This window comes from Choloepus didactylus, chromosome 3, assembly GCF_015220235.1.
Source record: "Choloepus didactylus isolate mChoDid1 chromosome 3, mChoDid1.pri, whole genome shotgun sequence".
NCBI classification, from domain to species: domain Eukaryota; kingdom Metazoa; phylum Chordata; class Mammalia; order Pilosa; family Megalonychidae; genus Choloepus; species Choloepus didactylus.
This window is the reverse complement of record NC_051309.1, coordinates 38,968,595-38,988,768: the sequence shown is the minus strand read 5'-3', so window position 1 is coordinate 38,988,768 and position 20,174 is coordinate 38,968,595. Positions and strand designations below refer to the sequence as shown.

The 20,174-nt window shown below is 37.9% G+C and overlaps 1 protein-coding gene across 4 annotated transcripts in view; it reads right to left on the bottom strand.

Moving 5' to 3' along the window:
* Positions 1-749: 749 nt before the first annotated feature.
* Positions 750-20,174, bottom strand: part of DTHD1 (death domain containing 1) — an 82,526-nt gene continuing 63,101 nt past the window's right edge. For 3 of the 4 annotated variants that reach the window (XM_037829552.1, XM_037829556.1, XM_037829553.1), the window contains 2 exons: positions 7,112-7,169; positions 750-2,818 (listed from right to left, as the gene is read on the bottom strand). In XM_037829552.1, coding sequence (XP_037685480.1) covers positions 2,499-2,818; positions 7,112-7,169 — 378 coding nt within the window. In that variant the 3' untranslated portion in view covers positions 750-2,498. The remainder of the gene's footprint in view (positions 2,819-7,111; positions 7,170-20,174) is intronic. The other variant, XR_005215843.1, reaches the window with a different exon arrangement.

Here is a 20,174-nt window from a genome sequence, read left to right as displayed (position 1 = left end):
AAAACTAGGATAATTAGAGTAGGTTTTATCCTAAAAAGGGTGGGAAGGGTGTGGGGGAACCACTAGGGATAGAGCAACTATTCCGTATTAGTAGCAATGCAGCTGTTACTACCTCTAGACCTAAAGAGACAAGAGGAAAAGCAGTTATCACAACCCAGGAGAGATTGCCTAGAGGAAGCCTCCCTGAGAGGAGCAGTGACCTTTGATGTGAAGCACAGTCTGGCCATTGCGGTCTCTGTTGTCTCTTCTGGGGGGGGGGGTGGCGGCCGGTTGCTAAATCCTATGCTCTCGGGATTGCTCGGAGGGTACCGGCAGCGGGGGCTCTTTCCCGGAGGCGAGGGCGAGGCGGGGGACTGGGCCCGGTCCCCGGCGGTGGCGTGCAAGGTGTGGAGGGCGGCGAGAAGGAACAGGCGGGACACGTTTCTTTTAGGGTGAGGAAGCCAAGAGAGTTTATTAGGGGAGAGTACAAGCTTATATCGGGCGGTTTAGAGGGCGGGGTAGCTGTAGGGGTTGAAGGCTTGGATTGGTTCTGAGAGGGCGCGGAGGTTGTTTGAAAAGGGGCGGGAGTTGCTCCGGTAACGAAGAGGGTGGAGGGTGCGGGTAAAGCACGGGGGGGGGGGGGGGGGGGGGGGGGGGGGGGGGGGGGTTTCTCCGGCAAGCCCTCCCCAACGGTTGTACTTTGGGGTGAGGAAATGGGGCCTGCATTCGGCTCCACTTTCTCAGGCCCGGGGGGCCGTGGAGGGCGCTACCACCCGTGCCCCACTACCTTTCCTAGGGGCTGATCAGTTCCCCTGGCCCAGGCCCGCCAAGTCGGAACTCGATAACAGTGTCCCGCAGGCCATGGTGAATTCACAAGGAGGAAGACAGAGGAATAGTCTAACTCACTCTTCTCCCTCCCTGCCAGTTGCCTGCTAAATACTCCTCATTAGCCAAACCCAACTAGAAGTCGGAGGCATCACCAGTGTGGTCCATATAAGTCACAACAAAAACTAAGTGTGCATCAAGGCAAGATTTCAACACAAGAGACAAATTCACACATCAGGCTGATTCCTTTGATTTCCTAAGGGAAATGGTACCGAGAGGTGATTGATTTTTTTCTCCATTTATCTTTATATTGTTTTACTGTTACAATATATATACTTTTTTATTTATGAGGAAAAATGTGAGTCAGTGTGTATATGTGTGTGAAGTAGTTTGTGTGTGTCTAAGGGTATGTATGTGAATAAATATGTATGTATGTGAATGAGTGTGTATGAGAGAGAGATGGGAGTGAGTGTGTGAGATTGTATAGGTGGATGTGAGACTGTGTGTATAAGAATTATGTATGCTTGTTTGAGGGTATGTCTGTGAGTGGTGTGTGGAAAGGGATTTGTGTTTTTAAATGCATTTTGTAAGACTGAGAGTGTGTTTATGCGGGAACTGAAGAAATGGAGTGTGTGTGTGTGTGTTAATTTGTAGACAGAAATCTTGCCTTTAAATTGGAGTGACATCTAAATGTTTAATTTTTCATGGAGTTTCATTAATTTCTAAGCATTCAATAACTGAAAATAATTGCTACTGATGTTTGCAAACCAAGGCCCTGATGGTTTTGCATTAATAAATTGGTTAAGCTAATGCAATGTCCCATTTGTATCAAACTGCTTCAGGGAGTTAAAGTGCTTTAGGTTTTCCAAAGACTCAAAGTTTATACATTAAGACATTTAAAGAGATTATCAAAGGATAGAGAAGTTAAGGTAAGTGTTATTTTTTTCTTTTAGTTTTTGTGGTACTTTTAAATTTTAAAAAAATAATGAGCATATTGGGCTTGTATAGTAAGATTTCTGTCCAGTTGATTTCCAAGCAGGTAATCTGAATTCTTTTACTGACACTTCATTTTCTCTGCACTGCCTCATTTCACTAATAATAAAATGTGATATTTTCTCTATCCTAAACTAAATTTGTATAAAATAAACATTTGTGGCAGTAAATGGATGAAATGTTACTCTACATTAAATTTATCCCAATTTTTTTGTTTTCTTAAAGAGACTTGCTATTGTAAACATCAGTTATCTAATTTTGTTACCTGTGGGCTCTGCAGTATCTACATAACGTGAATTAGTTGTTGGACTCATGGGTAACTTGTTTAATTTTGTTCAGATACTGACAAAAACAGTGAATCTGTGCATCATATATCTCCTTTCCACTTGAAATCTCAACTATTAAAATGGAAACAGGACAAACTCTATTACAAATGCAATTTAGTTTGGCTGTACTCAAGACAATCGTGCTTACAGAACACTCACCACTGAACCAGAAAAGAGCACTCAAACCCAGGAATGCCTTTTATTGTCTGACCAGTGCTTCTCTACTTGTCTCCATTGATTTCTTAATAGCACATCTATCATATAGATTCACTTAGAACAGCGTTACGTGGAAACTGCCAGTAAAATGTTGACAGAAACTATTTTAAAAACCAACCATGACATTTTTCTAGGGCAAAAGAAAGGACAACCCGGCTTCTACTCTTCTGTATCAAACCATTGCTGTGATTCAGTGAACACTTTATGTTCCCACTTGAATTTGAGCTCTTCTGAAAGATCACCCCTACCAATCTTGCGGAGATGACGAGCCAGAAGGCGAAGTTTATCTGTGGAAGTTGGGAGTGATTTCTTCCAGAAGCAAAGGAGCTCATGGATCTGCTCTGTGAGACTGTCGGGGTTCTTCAGTTTGATGAGCTGAATGGTGCCGCGGCGCAGGGGGAGGGATGAGCACAGAGATGCAGTGTTTTCCTCCGAGAGCTCCTCTGCCAGCCAGTAGAGCAAGTTATCCCAAAGGGCTTCTGTCAGACACACGTTGGACATTTAGTGTTGGGATCCTTTCTTGGGAGAAGTGCTTATATAGTTCACACCACGTATTTACAGGAAATCTAAGTGCTCTATGGCTTAGACACTGAGCAGTAGAAAGATTTCGGACAACCCAGGTGGACAACTGAGAACCTCTGAAAGCACTTGAGGGTCCCATAATATTGCAGAGGTTTAGAAGTACTTCTCAAATTTTAGCATGTCTGAGAACCCCTGGAGGGTTCCAAAGACTCTGACTGAATAGGACTAGGGTGGGATCAAACATTGGCATTTCTAACAAATTTCCACATGATGTTGATTCCGGGATTCTGGGGACCCCAACCACCCTTTGTATAGTACTGTGTTAAAGGATACTTTTAGGTTCAAAAAGATATTTCACTTAATTAGTACTAATCTGATGCATTAATTGTATCAGCAGCTAAATCCTCACTCACTCCCCAACTATACATCCCTCTTCATATACACATACATACACGTATTCAGACTCACCAAGATCTGCTACCCAAAGAGCAGATCTGTGAAAGATACTTTACACCAACACCAACATTTCCCTGAGCTTCTGGATTATTTAGGCACAAAAACGTCTCCTCTAAATGGATCTGTATGCTCAGCATTCCCTTCCCTTATCCTGTGTCTCTTGACTGCCTCCTAAATCCATAATTCTGTCTTCCTTTTGTTGTGTTTGTTGTTACGGTTATTACTGTTTTTGTTGTGTGATTCACATACATCACTCTCAGTACAACTTCTGTCAGCCCTCTGGCCTCTCTGTAAGGACTGTCACCATCACAGTCACTCCCCCTGCTTTCATCCTCACCTCTGCACCAGGTACCACGGCCTAGTGTAAGCAAAAAAGTCTACAGCCATCACCATTTACTCAACTATTCCGTTCATCTACTTACTCCCATAAATTGAACTCTGGTTTTATACCATAAAGTTACCTTTCTAGGAAAGCTACTCATCAAAATGGCCTAATGCATCCACCGTCACTTTCAAACTAACATTCTGCTACTATAATATAATAGGCCTTCTTACACCCACCCACATCATCGATCTCCTGCTATCAGCAAGTAACACCTTTGGCATCCTTGTTGATAATTATTCACACTCCTGACCACATGGTTCCTTAATCTTGTCTAAGCCAATGACCTTTCTCTTGACTCCATATTAGAAACACTTTCATGGCCAACCCTCACATTTCATCAACCGGAACTATTTTGCCTCCAGTTATCTAGTTTTGTTACCTGTGGGCTCTGCAGTATCTACATAATATGAATTAGTTGTTGGACTCATGGGTAACTTGTGTAATTTTGTTCAGATAACAACAAAAACATGCCAAAGATGTTACTTGCTGACAGCAGGAGATCGATGATGGGGGTGGGTGGAGGAAGGCCTATTATGTTGTAGCAGCAGAATGTTAGTTTGAAAGTGACAGGGGAGAGTAGGATGCATCAGGCCATTTTGTTGAGTAGTTTTCCTAGAAAGGTAACTTTGCGGCATAAAACCAGAGTTCAATTTATGGGAGTAAGTAGATGAGAAGTACTTAGCCTTCCACTGCTTCTCTTCTTTTGCTTCTGCTTAGTATGCTCTCTGCCCCCACCATTAATACAGCTATCCTTTGATGTCCCCCAGTCATTCAATCATCCCTACAGGGTCTTACAAACCTCTGTACGTTCACTGATGTTAATGATCAGATCAGCTATGTGAAGGACGGTTTTGCTTCTTCTTAAACTATGTTGTTACCTTTATTTTTCATTATTCTCAATTTGTCAATCCCTAATCCTGCTTTTCTCATACTGCATTCAATTTCTGTACTGCCCAGAATTATGAAATTACACTGAATGTGATCAACAAACATTTATGCTATTTTACATCATTTAAGCCCTTAGCATCTTACAAATCCATTAAAAAATATTTTTTCTGAACTCTATTTACATTTTTTTCCATAGCAATGACCCCCAAATTTTCTACCACCATTAAACTCCAATCCCACTCTCATCCTGTTTCCCTCAGCCGATGTCTGTTCCTTCTACTGTCTCATATCCTCATTTCTATTTCAAAATCACTTTCTTAAGTGTTTGCTGGATTCTGTCTCCTCCCACATCCTCCACAGTGTTTTTCATCAAATATTTTCCTTTCATGCCTGCTCCTTAATCTCTTCAATTTAAGTTCTTTCCATGATTCTTACCTCTCAGGTCTCCCCTTTCCTTGCTGCTGCTACTTTTTCAAGCTATTGTTCTCTCATTTTCCTTTCACCATAAAACCTCATAATGTACAGAAGTAACAATTGATATCTCAATTTGTTTACTATCAACTCACTGCTAAAATGCTTACATCGGGGATTCTATGCCCTTCCTAAAACTCTATTGAAGTCTGTCTTTCAAATATTCCTGGAGATCTCCTTATTACTGCTTATAGCAACAAACTGCATCTTCTCTGACATCCAGGAAGCATTTTTCTCCTTTTACTGGGTTCCATGATGCTACCTCACCTGGCTCCCCTCTTCTGTCTCTTGCTGCATGCCTCTTTCTCCTTCACTAATCTCCTGATGCCTCTGAATTACATGCATGTTCCTAGGCTTCTTCTATTTCTGTCCCTTCTCTTCAAGAGTTAAAAAAACTCTTACCACCTTATATAACTATAACACTATATGAAATAGTCCTAATTCTACTACATCTTCATCTTTGGCTGTTTTCCCAAAACCTAGCACAGCATTTGCAATATTCATCCTCTAATTATCTTTACCAGTGTATGCCACAGCCAATTTAGACTCCATATTTCTAAAGTTGAAATCATCAATTCTGGCTTTTCTTTCTCTCTACCCGATCCCTCACTATATTCACTTTCTTACTCAATGTGACCACCCAGTTGAGTAAGCTAAAACACATAATATTATTCAAGATTCCTCAAGGCCTATTTCTTGTATCCCATTCTCAAATTCTATTGGCCCTAACTCTAAATATCTCTCAGATGTTTCCACCACATTCCAGCCTTACTGAATCAATCTTAATCATATCCTGCTTATCTCTTTTCTGGAGTTTTGAAGGAACCAGGGTTCAAACAAGTATCCCTGCTACTAAGTTTGCCCCCATTTTAGTCCACATTCCACCTGACAAATAGAAGTTTTGAGGACCTAATCTGATCTTGTCAGTCCCTCTTAATAAATTTGTCAAAACTCTTTAACTTGGTATTTAAAACTTTTCATAGGTTTATCCTGCTCAGAATGTCTAATTTCATCTACCTAAGTAGGTCTGATGGCATTGGTCATGCACTAGGACTCCCATATGGGCCACTATCTCCCAACCCGAGTTTCTGGACCCTTCAAATACCATGTAGCTGTACCAACCTAGGGCTTTCTGGCACACCTGGAAGGACTATTATACCATTGCACTCTCTGATGGCTGTTGTCAAAATTAATAATAATGCTCTAATTTGAACATCAAATTCTTCAAAAGTTAACACCATTACTAAACATGCTGGACTTTTCTTTTTTGCTGTTTCTCTCTTTTTATTCCCCCATATCAACTGCTCTTTTTTGAAAATGGTTTTATTGTCCCCATGAAGGTGTATAATTCTAGGTTTTGTTCCTATCCTACTCATTTCTAATGTATTTCAGTAAAGCCTATGCTTATTCTGTGCAAATCTGCAAAGGCCACAACTGAATGTAATTCTGCACCATCAGTGGGGTCCTGACACGTAGGAACAGAAGGCACAATTCACTGATGCCTTTTGAGGATCAGTTAGTATGTATATGTAAACCATCTCCTTCATAACTATTATCACCAAAATGAATTGTTTCAAGCACTAAAATAGCTGACAAATTCTACCGTAAAATCTGCATCACTGCTATAATTGAATTATTCATAACAACCAAATATTAAATGTTTCCTTTGTGATTCATACTAATATACCTTTATTTAAAAATCTATTAACCTCAAATGTTGGTTTGAAGTGACCATAATATAAGATTTACAACATAACATTCAGCATTCCAGAACAAACTGTAGTTGTCTATAAAACTAAATTACTAGTTATGCGAGTAAAATGATGCTTAGTACGTCTTATATTTCTTGTAGATTTAACACAGCTTTAATTACATCCTCACTCAAGGATGTTATTTTGGTTTATATGTATGTGGTTTCCTAAGGAAAATTTATTTATTAGGTGTAATTGATTCTTTAATTGCAAAACCACTTTCTCTATTTTTTAAGGATATATATATAACATAAGAGGTAAAAAAGCATAACTGTAATGAGGACAGAGCTATTCCTTACCTAGAGGATCTGTAGAAATTCTTTTGGTACTCTGTGGACGGTTGATTAATTTTTCATGCTGTTGGGAAAAAGGGATGCAGAATAAGCAGAAGAAATCATTAATCTGTGAACAACCTACCAATATAAATCCATCTGAACCTCACCTCTATTTTGATAAAGTATTGAATTGCATAGCTTGCAAAATCAGATTGTGTATTTGTGCATGCATGCTCAGCAATTGCTTTCCTAAGATAAGGTAAAGTATATTAATTCAAATCTTTCAACAAATTTAAATTTAAGAATATACATTAAAATATTATTAAATAATTCATAGCACTCACATTAAATATGAACAAATATTTTCCAACTGAAATTTAACATTGTTAAAACTAACATAGAGTAAGTTAATTCTAAGCTACAAGCATAGAATTTTGTAAAACCCATTTTGAGGCAACCTCCTGGCCTCAACACTCAGCACAGTCCTATGAATTGTTAAACAAACTACGGGTACTCAAAACAAAAGTTTTTGTGAATGAATGAATAAATGAATGTGCATACATGAAATTAAAAACAAGTCATTAGACAGATATTATTTTAAAACCAGTATTTCATTAAGAAGTAATCACATATAAAATCATTATTTTCTAAATTTTCTGTAGAATAAGTTTGTTTTTAATTTATATGGGGTAATGAAACAGCACAGGAGTTAAAGTAAAAAAATTCTGGATTTTGATACCACTTCAGCTGTTGAGTAGCACTGTTAGTTTAGGCAGTTTACTTACCTCCTCAGTCTAATCTGTGAAATGTGCTGATTAAAACCCACTTCACACACAAAAAATGTACACATATAGTCATAGCAGCTTTGTTTATAATAGCCCCAAACTGGAAACAAGCAAAATGTCCTTCAGTGTGTGAATAAACAGCCTATGGAACATCAATAAAATGGAATACTACTCAGCAATAAAAAGAATGAAACATCGATACATGCAACAACCTGGATGGATCTCAAGGCATTATGCTGAATGAGAAAATCCAGTCTCAAAAGGTCACATACTATATGATTCCATTTATGAAACATTCTCATAAGTACAAAAGCATAAAGATGGAGAACAGACTAGTGGTTACCAGGGCTTAGGGGTGGTGGTGGTGATACAGTGTAACTATAAAGGGGTAATGTGAGGCAGATCTTTGTGGTGATGGAATCGTTCTGCGTTTTGATTGTGGTAGTTACACAAATATACACATGTAATAAAATGGCATAGAATTATATACATACATTGTACCAATGTGAGCTTCCTGGTTTTGATACTCTAGTTAAGTTGGATGTAAGTAAGTTAACCATTGAAGAAACTGAACAGGGGTACATGGGACTTCTTTGAGCAATCTTTGTAACTTTCTGTGAATCTATAGTTATTTTAAAATAAAAAGTTTAAACAAAACTTGTTAGAGCTATGATAGGAGGATGATGCAAAAAATCTGTATCTTACAGCTTAACTCAGTGATTGAAAATAACAACTAAATACAAGTTGATTGAATCTGAGTATCATACTGTGTATGCATTCTTGCCATAGACATTACTTAAACATGGAGGTGTATAAAACTTGCTACATGTGAGTCAATTAAGAAACAACATAAATTCAAGTATTTATACTGTAGCACTACAAAATAAGTGCATAGAATTTTTTGAAACATCAGATATGTGCTTGAACTCCTCAAACAGATTGAGAAAAAATATCAATTTAAATGGTGGAGTAGATTCCATCTATCATTCTTTCAAACAGGCATATGGTCTGAACTGCGACAAGACATGCATTGATTTTTTTTCTTTTATTCATATAAATCATTTTTACCTCTCAGTCATCTCTTTCTCATGGGTATCTCATAGAATCTTGATGTAATGAGTGTGATTCTAGTGTTTAAACATATGTATTTTTCCACACATATGAAAATTCAAGCCAAGTACTTTGGTGCACTACTATAGAAGCCGTAGATTATGGCAGCACAGGAGATCCCTGGCTCTGCTAGGTTTCTAGACACTGTGTTGGTTTCCCACATTGCCGCTTCCTCAGGGATTTTCAATTCTCATTTTGTCTGTGCAATATTTTTGCTTGCACACTACCTTTTAGCATCATGTGTTATCTTAGTTTGCCATGATTGCTATACCAAAGTACCACAGACAGTTTGGCTTAACAACGGGAAGTTATTATCTCACAGTTCAGGAGACTGGAAGTCCAAAATCAATGTATTGGTTGAGCCATGCTTCCTCTGAAGTCTATAGGGTTCCGGTGATTTCTTGCAGGCAATGCATAATATAGCAATCCTGGCTCTGTCACATGACTCTCCCTGTGTCTCTCTGTCATGCTCCTTATAAGGGCAACAGTCATATTGGATTAGGGCTCACCCTAATCCGATTTGGCCTCATCTTAACAGATAACATCTTCAAAGATCCTATATATAAATGAGTTCTCATCCACAGCACTGGGAGTTAGGACTTGAACATGTACTTTTGCAGGACACAGTTCAATCCATAACAGCGGTGCCCAAGGTCAGCCCTAAACTATAAAGAAAAGCCTCCACTGCCCTTATATAATTTTCCCTCTTTCCAATTCTAAGTACCCATCTGTGGGCCCCAGGTTCCTTCCTTAATAGGGCTGGCTCTAATTTTTCCATACTTTTCTCTCTTCTCCCAATCAGAACTTGCCTTTCTGTTAGATCTTGTGATTCTGCTATTTGCTATAATTAGGATTGTTACCCCTCTCAGGTAATCTGTATTTATGTTAATATTCTATTAGCATAATTTTATGAATAAAATTTCTTAAATGTTACTGCTCAGGGAGTTCTTGGGCAAATCTAACCTGGCCCTCAAGTTCTTTATAATCTGTTTCCCCGGCACACATCTATTTTGTACAAGACAATAGTGGGGACTTTTATGCCTATCATCACTGTAAACCTCTCAAGGGCACCTGTATAAAAATAAACAACTCAGGTATGTTCATACGTGTCTTATTCATGCCCAGGTCTCATCTACTTGGAAGTAGTTGAAAAATTCAAATCAATGGCAGTCACTTACACCTGAAAGGGACATGGGTGTTTTGAGTTTTACAGGCCACTCTTGTTAGTACTCCTATAATTACTAACTATTCTCACCTTTTACCTAAATACAACCCCTGGATTCTTAAAACTAAGCAAAACATTGTTTTAGTTGAGCTCATACATGTGGCAGATTGATCTTGTGTGTGCAGCGCAAAAGACTGAATTTGAGCACATTCATTAGATTACACAATGTGATTCCTCAATGGGTCTATTCACCACTCCAAGAACCAACCATAATCAGTCTTGCCTCTACTTGTTAGCCTGTAATCCCTTTGAGGGCCAAGAAGGTATCTTGTTCCTGTGTATATTCTTGTTCATGAAGCTTGACATGGTATTGTACACATAGAACTATCAAAAAAAAAAAAAGTTTAATTTATGTGAAGATATTTTCTCTTGACTTGAATGATCTTCCCTTCAAATGCTACCATATTTTCCAGCACGGGCAAATTTCTCCTCTTTTATCAACTACACTAGTTCAGTTTCTTATTTGCAAATGTATGCACTAAAATACAATTTATCTCCTAACATAATATTGTTTTATATTGTTATTAATTCCATTCATGTGTGGCCATTTTTCCTCCCCAGTTAGGCTTTCATAATTGCCTTGTATACTTTTCTGTATCATCCTTCATATCGGTACTTATATTTACCACATAACCACATGGGACACTCAATAAATACTTGATATCCATCGGGAGCCTCAGCAGACAATTATGAGGCTTGCTATTCACCATAAATTTAAAGTCTACAGTTTCAGCTGCTCCACCTGGGATGTTCAGCAATGTTTTTATGACTCCCTGAGGATTTCATCCACCTAACCCTTCAGAAGGTGTTTCAGATTTTTACCACTGTTCACAAGACCCCTACTGAACCCTTGCTCACTTCTTTCTCATCAAGCAGTTCTATTTTCTACTCACTGAGAAAATAAAGTGGTGGTTCCCAAGCATTACTGTTCCTGAAATAAACCTTGAGAAAAAGGCACAAAAATAAGTTCACCCCTTGATTCAAATGGTTTCAGATAAGGCCACATTTGTAACAAACACACTGAGTGATTCTGCTGCTGTGGCGTGGAGAAGAGAAACACCATCAAGTAGGACCTACTGGAATTAACAACTTGTACTCCTACAAATGTATCCCAGTGAAGGCAAGAAAGAATAAATAAAATATCTTTATCCAAAAAGTGATGAATATTTCCAGTGTCATGTCAGGACAATAATTGAAATTCTGATTGCTTCTTACCCAGCTAATACTGTAAGGATATAGTAATAATAATAATTATCATAAATCACCTCACAGGTGTCACACAGGTGACCTAGCTCTGGTGCCCACCTCCTTATGCAGAAACTCCAACTTCTGGCCAAGTTCCCTCCTGGATATAGTCTCTTCAGATTCACACTGTTGCACCAGATGCCTCACACCACTGAGCTGGGCAATGCTGCTCTCGACACTTCTATGGGCACAAGAGTTGCCCTCCCTGTGGCTACCACCAAGTGGTAAAACATTATGGTTTCTACCAAGGTTGCCCTTTTGCACTGAGCTATCACATAAACAGAGTTTTTTGACATCAATGATTACCACTGATTTATTCTTCTCTTCCCTGTCCACCACTCTGCTGGGACCTACCAGAGGTGGTACCACCCTAACCTGCACCGTCTGGGCCACTGTCTCTCCTACCCCCTCCCTACAAAGCAATTCTCCTTTGGTGGCCACTGATGGCCACCCTAAGCCCTTCTGGTGTGTGAGCTGTGTGGTAAAATGTGATAGAATGAAGGAAGTGGCTCTCTACCTCTCAATTTACATGTTATTAGACTATTATTAACTGTAGCCCGATCTGTAACAGAGCTCAATGAAATGGGTATTCCAGTTTTTAAATATACCCTTTCCGCTAGGACATAGTCACATACCCAAGGGGCTAATCTGGGAGACAGATTTCACTGATAGCTTCAGAATTCTACCCCAAATACCTACTGCTTCTGGTAACTAGAACTTTAAACATATATATGTTATGTATTTAACACATATGTTTAAAATATAAATATTTTATTATTTAGTGTGGAATTGTACATAATTATATTTATTAAATATATAATGTATGATTTTATATTGTGTGTGTATATATATACATTTATACATATATATACACACACACATATATATATACATATTAGGAAAACCACCCTGTCTGATCCCCCTGAAAACAAAAATAGGTCAAGTCATATTTCATATATTCAATTATGTCTGAGACCCATCAGTAGACACAGGTTAATTTCTTACTCCTGGAAGTACCTCAACTTCCACGCAAATAGCCTTCTAGGCTGGTGCACCCTCTGCATCCATTTATTATAGGCATGTCTGAAGCTCCTGGAATTGAGCTGCTTCAGAGATACTTACAAAGTGCTTTCTTCTTGGTTATCTCACCTGAGTTTCACAAAAACACTGTGAGGACAAGGGAACAGTTCTTAGTGTTTCTATTTATGATGGGTGTTAATATCAAGGCTCAAGAGTGGTTAGGTCTCCTGGCTAAGACAAAAGAGTAGGAGAGGGAGCAGGAGATTGAGCCCAGCTGTGATTAAATCCAAATCTGATACTTTCCTAATACCATACTGATTGAGCATGTGGGCTTTCAGGTAAGACTGCCTGGGTTTAAACCCCACTCTGTCAATTGCTTACTCTTGAATCAATTTATGCCTTAGTTTCCTCATTTTTAAAATGACTACCATTATACCATATATTTCCTAAGATTGTTATAATCTTTATATGAAAGATTTTATATAAAATCTTTCATATAAAGTTTGTGCACATAGTAGGAGTACAATAAAAGTCACCTAATTGTTTTCATCACACAAGTCTTGATAGAATTGCAGTTCTCATTTTGCATGCAGACAGGCCTTCTACATCTCTCAAATTCTAACATATAGATGATTGTCCAAAGATCCATCTATAATGAAAGCTAATCCTGTAAGTATAGCCTTTATATAGAAAGATATTATCCAAGTGTTGCTGTGATATAACAGCAGTGAAGACGGCACCTCTCCCTGTGCTTTCACAGAAGAGCTGTGGCCATCTAGTCTCTCACAGTGTTTTGGCCTAGAGAGAAACTCGAAGTTTCAAACTGGGTCAGGATTCGCCCTGTTTATAATCTGCTTCCAGGGAGCTTAGGCTAGTGCTGCAGTTAACTAAGTGAAGCTCTCTGTAGAAATACATGCGGGAAAAATAGAGTGAAAAACAATGCAGTGGAAACAGTTGCCATTGTGGGTTGATGTTAGGATTGATTCGTTTGGTGATATTATGTCATCGTTGTGTCCTTCCAGCCTAAAATAATGAACATGGGTCAAATTAGGGAGTACAGCAAAGATTTTGACATGAAATTCCTCCAGAGCTGACAACTGTATCTCCTAAAACCTAATATGAAAGATAGACGAGAAGAATGCCAGAAAAAGCATAAATCCTTCCCACTGTTTCACAGACATTTTGAGTACTATTTGAAAACAATAAAATAAAATGATGATATCTTTGAATCCTAGAGCAATATCCTTTTTTATATTGTACTTGTTCACAAATCTCAAGAGAATTCACAATATTATCATTTCCATTTGGCAGATGTAGAAATAGTGAGTGGTAGAGTTTGTCCTCTTTAATTTTTATTTCTTTCCAGTTCTTGGGGTCTCTTCTACAGAAACAGTTTTGTAAAAGTAACATGCAAAGGACTTTCTGATACTTGACAGGTGTTCTAGTTTGCTAACGCTGCCGGGATGCAAAACACCAGAAATGGATTGGCTTTTATAAAGGGGGTTTATTTGGTTACACAGTTACAATCCTAAGGCCATAAAGTGTCCAAGGTAATACATCAACAATCAGGTACCTTCACTGGAGGATGGCCAATGGAATCCGGAAAAACCTCTGTTAGCTGGGAAGGCACATGGCTCACATCTGCTCCAAGTTCTGGTTTCAAAATGGCTTTCTCCCAGGACATTCCTCTCTAGGCCACAGCTCCTCCTCAAAATGTCACTCTCAGTTGTTCTTGGGGTATTTGTCCTCTCTTAGCTTCTCCAGAGCAAGAGTCTGCTTTCAATGGCCATCTTCAAAATGTCTCTGTAAGCTGAAGTTCCTCTCTCAGTTCCAGTGTGTTCTTCAAAGTGTCCCTCTTGGCTGTAGCAAGCTTGCTCCTTCCGTCTGAGCTTATATAGTGCTCCAGTGAACTAATCAAGGCCCATGCTGAATGGGCGGGGCCGCACCTCCATGGAAATTATCCAATGAGAGTCATCACCCGCAGTTGGGTGGGGAGCATCTCCATGGAAACACTCAAAGAATTGCAATCTAATCAACACTGATACCTCTGCCCACACAAGATTACATCAAAGATAATGGCATTTTGGGGGACATAATACATTCAAACCAGCATAACAGGCAATCTAATGTGGATGCCACATGGCATTTATAGCAATACAACCAACAAAAGAAAATGCCATGCTGGTGTTATTTTTTATCATTTACCCTAAGACAATTATCCATGAAGAAATTTTCACAGGTAATTTTTACAATATCTTGTAGCAACAATTCCTCCACCAAGACTGAACCACTGCATCCCTTCTGTTCCCACACACTTATTGTAGATTTTTCCAGTAAATAGGTAATTTATTTTGTAATCAGAAAATTTAGAAACCAGTGTGATATTAATAACAATAGAACAAGGAGGTATTTTTATCTGTATCTTTAGCATGGATTTTAACAGAAGCATTTAAGTTATCATAACTAAGTACCATTTTTCACTGCTTACGCTATGTTAATTTTGCATAGAGAACTCTTCACATAAGTAATTATTGTTATTTGTTTAACTTGAGTTGATTTATTGCATCATAATTCTTCTCAAACTTTATAATGTATGGCTCATATAGAATTTTAATGACTTTAAATCGTAAACAAATTAAATAGCATATTGATCTAAGAAGTAATCTGGTATAAAAGATTAATGTTAATATAACAAGTGTGCTGCAGTTATGAGCCCAACATAACCATAACTCAGGTAAGAGTTTTATCAGTGTCTAAGTGAGGACTTACACATGTGAGGATCTGTACTTAAACATGTACCATATTATTTTATTCCAAATCCATAATATGGCTTGAAACAATTATTGTCATCCCTCTTTTACTTGGGTAACATAGCTAGTATGTGACAAAACTCATCTGGAAACCCAGATCTGTCTAAAGCTCTGACTAAAACAATGCTGTGGTTTGGAGCTATGTACCCCAGAAAAACATGTTCTTAAATTTAATTCATTCCTTTGGGTGTGACCTCCTTGTAAGTAGGACTTTTTGATGAGATTACCTCAGTTAAGATGTGGCTCACCTCAGTCAGGACGGGCTTAATCCTACAACTGGAGACCTTTATAAATGGGATGAATACATAAAGAGAGAGAAAGCCACAGAGGGAGGAGCCAGAAGCTAAACATCAATAGAACCTGAAAGAGAAGAGAGGGAGAGACCAGGGAACACCGCCATGTGCTTTGCCAAGTGACAGAGGAGGCTAAGACCAAGAATCACCATTAGCCAGCCCCGGAAAACCAGCCATCAGGAAGCAAGCAGTGCCTTGATGAAGCCTTGATTTGGACTTCTCCTATCTCAAAAGTTTGAGCCAATAAATTCTCATTGTTTAAGCCATCCCATTGCAAGGTATTTGCTTTCGCAATGAGGAAACTAAAGCAAACAATGAATAATATTGCCTCTAAATAATATTGGCTTCCATTTTTTATTAATTACAATGTGCCAGTAATTACAGTAAGAACTTAAAGTATGTTACTTTATTACATCACCTATAACTTTGTGAGGTAGTTTTTCTTATGCCTGTTTTACAGATGAGGAAACTGAGGCTTAGAGAAGTAGAATAATTTGGTCAAAAACTTACATACTAATTAATGGATCTAATATTTAATATATGCAAGATTCCAGATCCTTTATTAATAGTTTGTAAATTACAACTTATGTGTAAAGTGAAAGTTCTAATGCTGGACTTTCCACCCAGCTCGTTCCAGTACCTCCTTCACTGTTCCACCATTTATACATATCAAGTTTACTGTTCTGGAATTGGAGGTAGTATTAGATGCAGGTAAAGAGCTCACCCACTAACCTTACTGTTAACCTTGTGAATCTAAGAAAATTATTCCCACTGTGCCTTCATTTACTCATTTATAAAATGGGGATAATAATAGTAATACCTGCTTTGCAGTGCTATTGAAAGGAGATTTTGAGTTATATCATATAAAAACTATTGAGTTATATCATATAAAAACTATTGAGTTATATTATATAAAAATTTAGAACAGGGCATCACATATAATAAGTGCTCAAGATGTTATATTTTATGTAATATTTTAATCTTTAAAATGACTCCTTATGTTTTACCTACATAAATACATTTTTAAAGAAACTTCTGTATTTCAACTGTAAGTGGAAAAACAATTTCACTTGTATATACTGAAGGAAACTTTCAAAATAAACACAAATAAAAATAATGTTATTAAATTCCATTACTTGCCAACGTAAGAGCTGTTCTCTTGCTTGTTCAAAAGGGAGTTTGACAATTGTTAGAGAGATATAAAAACATAAGAACATCCTGAGATCTATTCACAAGCATCACAGAAAGGATTAAAAAGAGAATAACTCTCTCACCATGTGAATGCATTTTGTTTGAGGCTTCTATGTGTATTTGTCCTATAAAAGAATCACCTGCAATTCCAAAATTTGGAAAAAACAGTATAACCAAGCATTGCCTTTTATTTACTGAGAATTGTATCATTTAAACATGTATGGAAAGTATTTTTGTCTTTTCAAACAGTAGAGAAAACATTTGAGGACAGCTAGATGGTAGGTCATCAAGGAAAAAGAGGACTGTGGATGGAACTTATCACCTAAGCCAGAGAAAACTTGAGACCTCATTGTGTTGAAGTGATGGCATCATCTTCCCTTCTCTGAAAATGAGCTAAGAGCTGATGTCACTACACGAATAGGAAAGAGGAACTTATTGGGCTGTTCAGAAGTGACTAAAGCATTTGAAAACAAGATGATGGAGGAAGTCTTCTTCTGCCTCTGGAAATGAAAAATTCCCAATAAAGAGTGAACCCACCATCCAAGCCTATGTCAGCTCGATTGCAAAGCTTAGTTTCAGTAAAAAGTATAACCACTCTTCACAACTGGCTCTTTGAAAGATGTAGATTTGCCAAATACACAGAAGAGAAGAATGATATTTGCTTAGTAGCAAAATGTGGTAGACATAAAATAAGTGTCTTAATTTCCTAGGGTGGTCATAATAAAGTACCACAAAGGAAATTGTCTAACAGTTGCAGTTTTGGAAGATTGAAGCCTGAAATCAAGGTATTAGCAGGGCCAGGCTCCCTCTGACACTGCTAGAGGCGAATCCTTCCTTCACTCTTCCTTGCTTCCGGTAGTTTTCCAGCAATCCTTGGTGTTCCTTAGCTTGCAGCTGCAGAACTTCGATCTCTGCCTCCATTATCATATGGTGTTCTTTCATGTTTGCCTGTGTCTGTGTCCAAATTTCCCTCTTCTTGTAAGGATACCAGTCTTATTGGACTAGAGCCACACTAACCCAGTTTGGCTTCATCTTAACTGATCATATCTACAAAGACCCTAGTTCCAAATTAATTCACATTTCATGGGACTGGGGATTAGGACTTGAACATGCCTTTTTTGGAGGACACTTTTCAATCCATATCAGTAAGCAAAGGCTTGACTTGCTCAAGGAATAGAAGGGAGTGGCAAAGCAAAAGGGTTACAAGGAAAGACTTTGAAGTCTGAATCCTGGCATTTCCCTGCCCTTGTTACTTCATGCAATCTGGGGAAAGTTATCTAAACTCTCTTACTAAACTCCAATCAGTAAAACAGAGATGATGGCTCCTACCTCTGAAGTATGCTATGAGGGTAGATTAAAATAACATTTGTAAAAGACCTAGGCTAAACTGAGAGTTCAACAAATGGTGGCAGAGATACACAAACCAAATGAAATGCACAAACCTTGTTTGGACCCTGTTTTTTTTTGTTTGTTTGTTTTTTAAATGAATAAACTATAAAAAAGAAAAATTTCAGTCAGTTGGTGGATACAGAACATGGACTGAGCAGGAGATGATGTTAAAAAAGTGTTGCTAATTTTGTTGGATATAACAATGGCATTGTGGCTTTGTATTGTTTTTGTTTTTTAAAGTGTTTTCCTATTGAGGAAACATACTGATTTACAAATTATGGTATCTATGGTTTTCTTTAAAATACTGTTCAACAAAAATAGAAGGAGTATTAGATGAAACTAGAATGGCAAAAAATAGTAGGTGATGGGTTCATGTAGGTTCATTGTATATTTTCTCCATTTTTGTGTTCATTTGAAAATTTCCTTTTTTTCCACAAGAGTGTCTCTGCTCACCAGAGTGAAAGAGATACTCTTAGGGTGAATATTACTTCTTAAAATAAATAAGTTAAAAGATACCAGCATCAGCCAATATACTGTCATTGTTATCATGGATATTGTTACCATTGCAAGGTCCGTGTAGAACTTCCTGAAGTCTGGGCAGAAATGCTTGGCACACCCAATAAAAGGAAGTGTCTCCATGTAAAAGGTTTGGAGAACAAACCCACAGAGAAGGAAGATTACTGTGGAACAAAAGAGGAACAGAGTCTAGAGCAAGAACAACTGACCCAGAGTGGTCTTATTTGGAGATAAATCTAGAAATTAGGTTTGGAAATGAAATCAGGCTGCTACCAATTTTGGAAGAGAGCAGTGCAGATCCACAGGGTTAGAGGTTTGAGCAGGTTTAAAGCAAATCTTTCTCGGATTTAAATTCATGTCTACTTGTACGCAGCCCGCTTTACATACTGATGCTACGTTATTTTTTTCAATTGTGTCTTAGAAAATTACTCTTTTTAAGTCTTCAATATGACTATGGCTTTATTGAGATGGAGGGATTAAACATCTCTCACCCCTTGAGATACTCAGTCACAAAAGAAGACAGCTTTAGAACCCTGGTGACTAAAGGGATCCAATTCAAGAAATCCCAATTAATCTAATGATCCGAGACAGACAGAAGGAAAAGGGAATCAGGGGTAGCTGCAGATATAATGTGAGCAAGGATCTGCATAATTCAGGAAATATATATGGAATATATATATAGGCCATAGAGAGAAGTTGGCAAAAACAGTCTGAAAGAAATAGATATGATTTCTCAATTAAGCCTTGAGTTTCACTTTTTTTTTTAATCTATTAAATGAGGAAAGCACTAGGTATACTACATGGGATTGCAGCGAGTATTAGGTGACATAATGTATATAAAGTATTTCAATCAGGCCTGGCACTTGGCAAGCACTCAATAAATGTTAATTATTAATATGCTTAAAACTTTGTTCAATCGTCCAAGCAATTCTAGCAAAAGCAAATGCCTTTGGCCCATGAATGCAGCCATGTAGGCGATACTATTGATTTTAAAAGCAGTCTCACAAATCAAAAAAAGATACACAACACTGTTAGAACTTGCATAAACTTTAACCTCCTCTCTATTGTTCTGCTTTTAGATTATAACTGCAACATATTCATCAGGCCTGGCAATGTCTTTCCATCCATAGCATTTTCAAATACAATATTTCTGTAACAAAACAAAAGGTAACTCCAACTTTCTTCCTACCCAAGCTCAAAGATTTTTGTACTTTAGGAAGCTTTCAATTCAATTCTGAGAATAATTCTTTCTAAAAAGTATTCTAACATAATTTTTAAAATTTCCTGAAGGGATTTTCTTCAGTTTATAGAAAGGAGCATGCTTTCCCACAAAAAGACTGATATTAAGGTTGCCAGGGAAGTCCTGGATAGCCATAAACATCTTCCTCCCAGGCCTGGCCACAGTGTGTGAAATCCCCACATGAGTCATTCCTTTCCAGGCATGAAAAGCTTCTGCTAAAGTAAGTGTTATCTGGGAAAAAAGTAAAGCTTTTGTCAGCTATT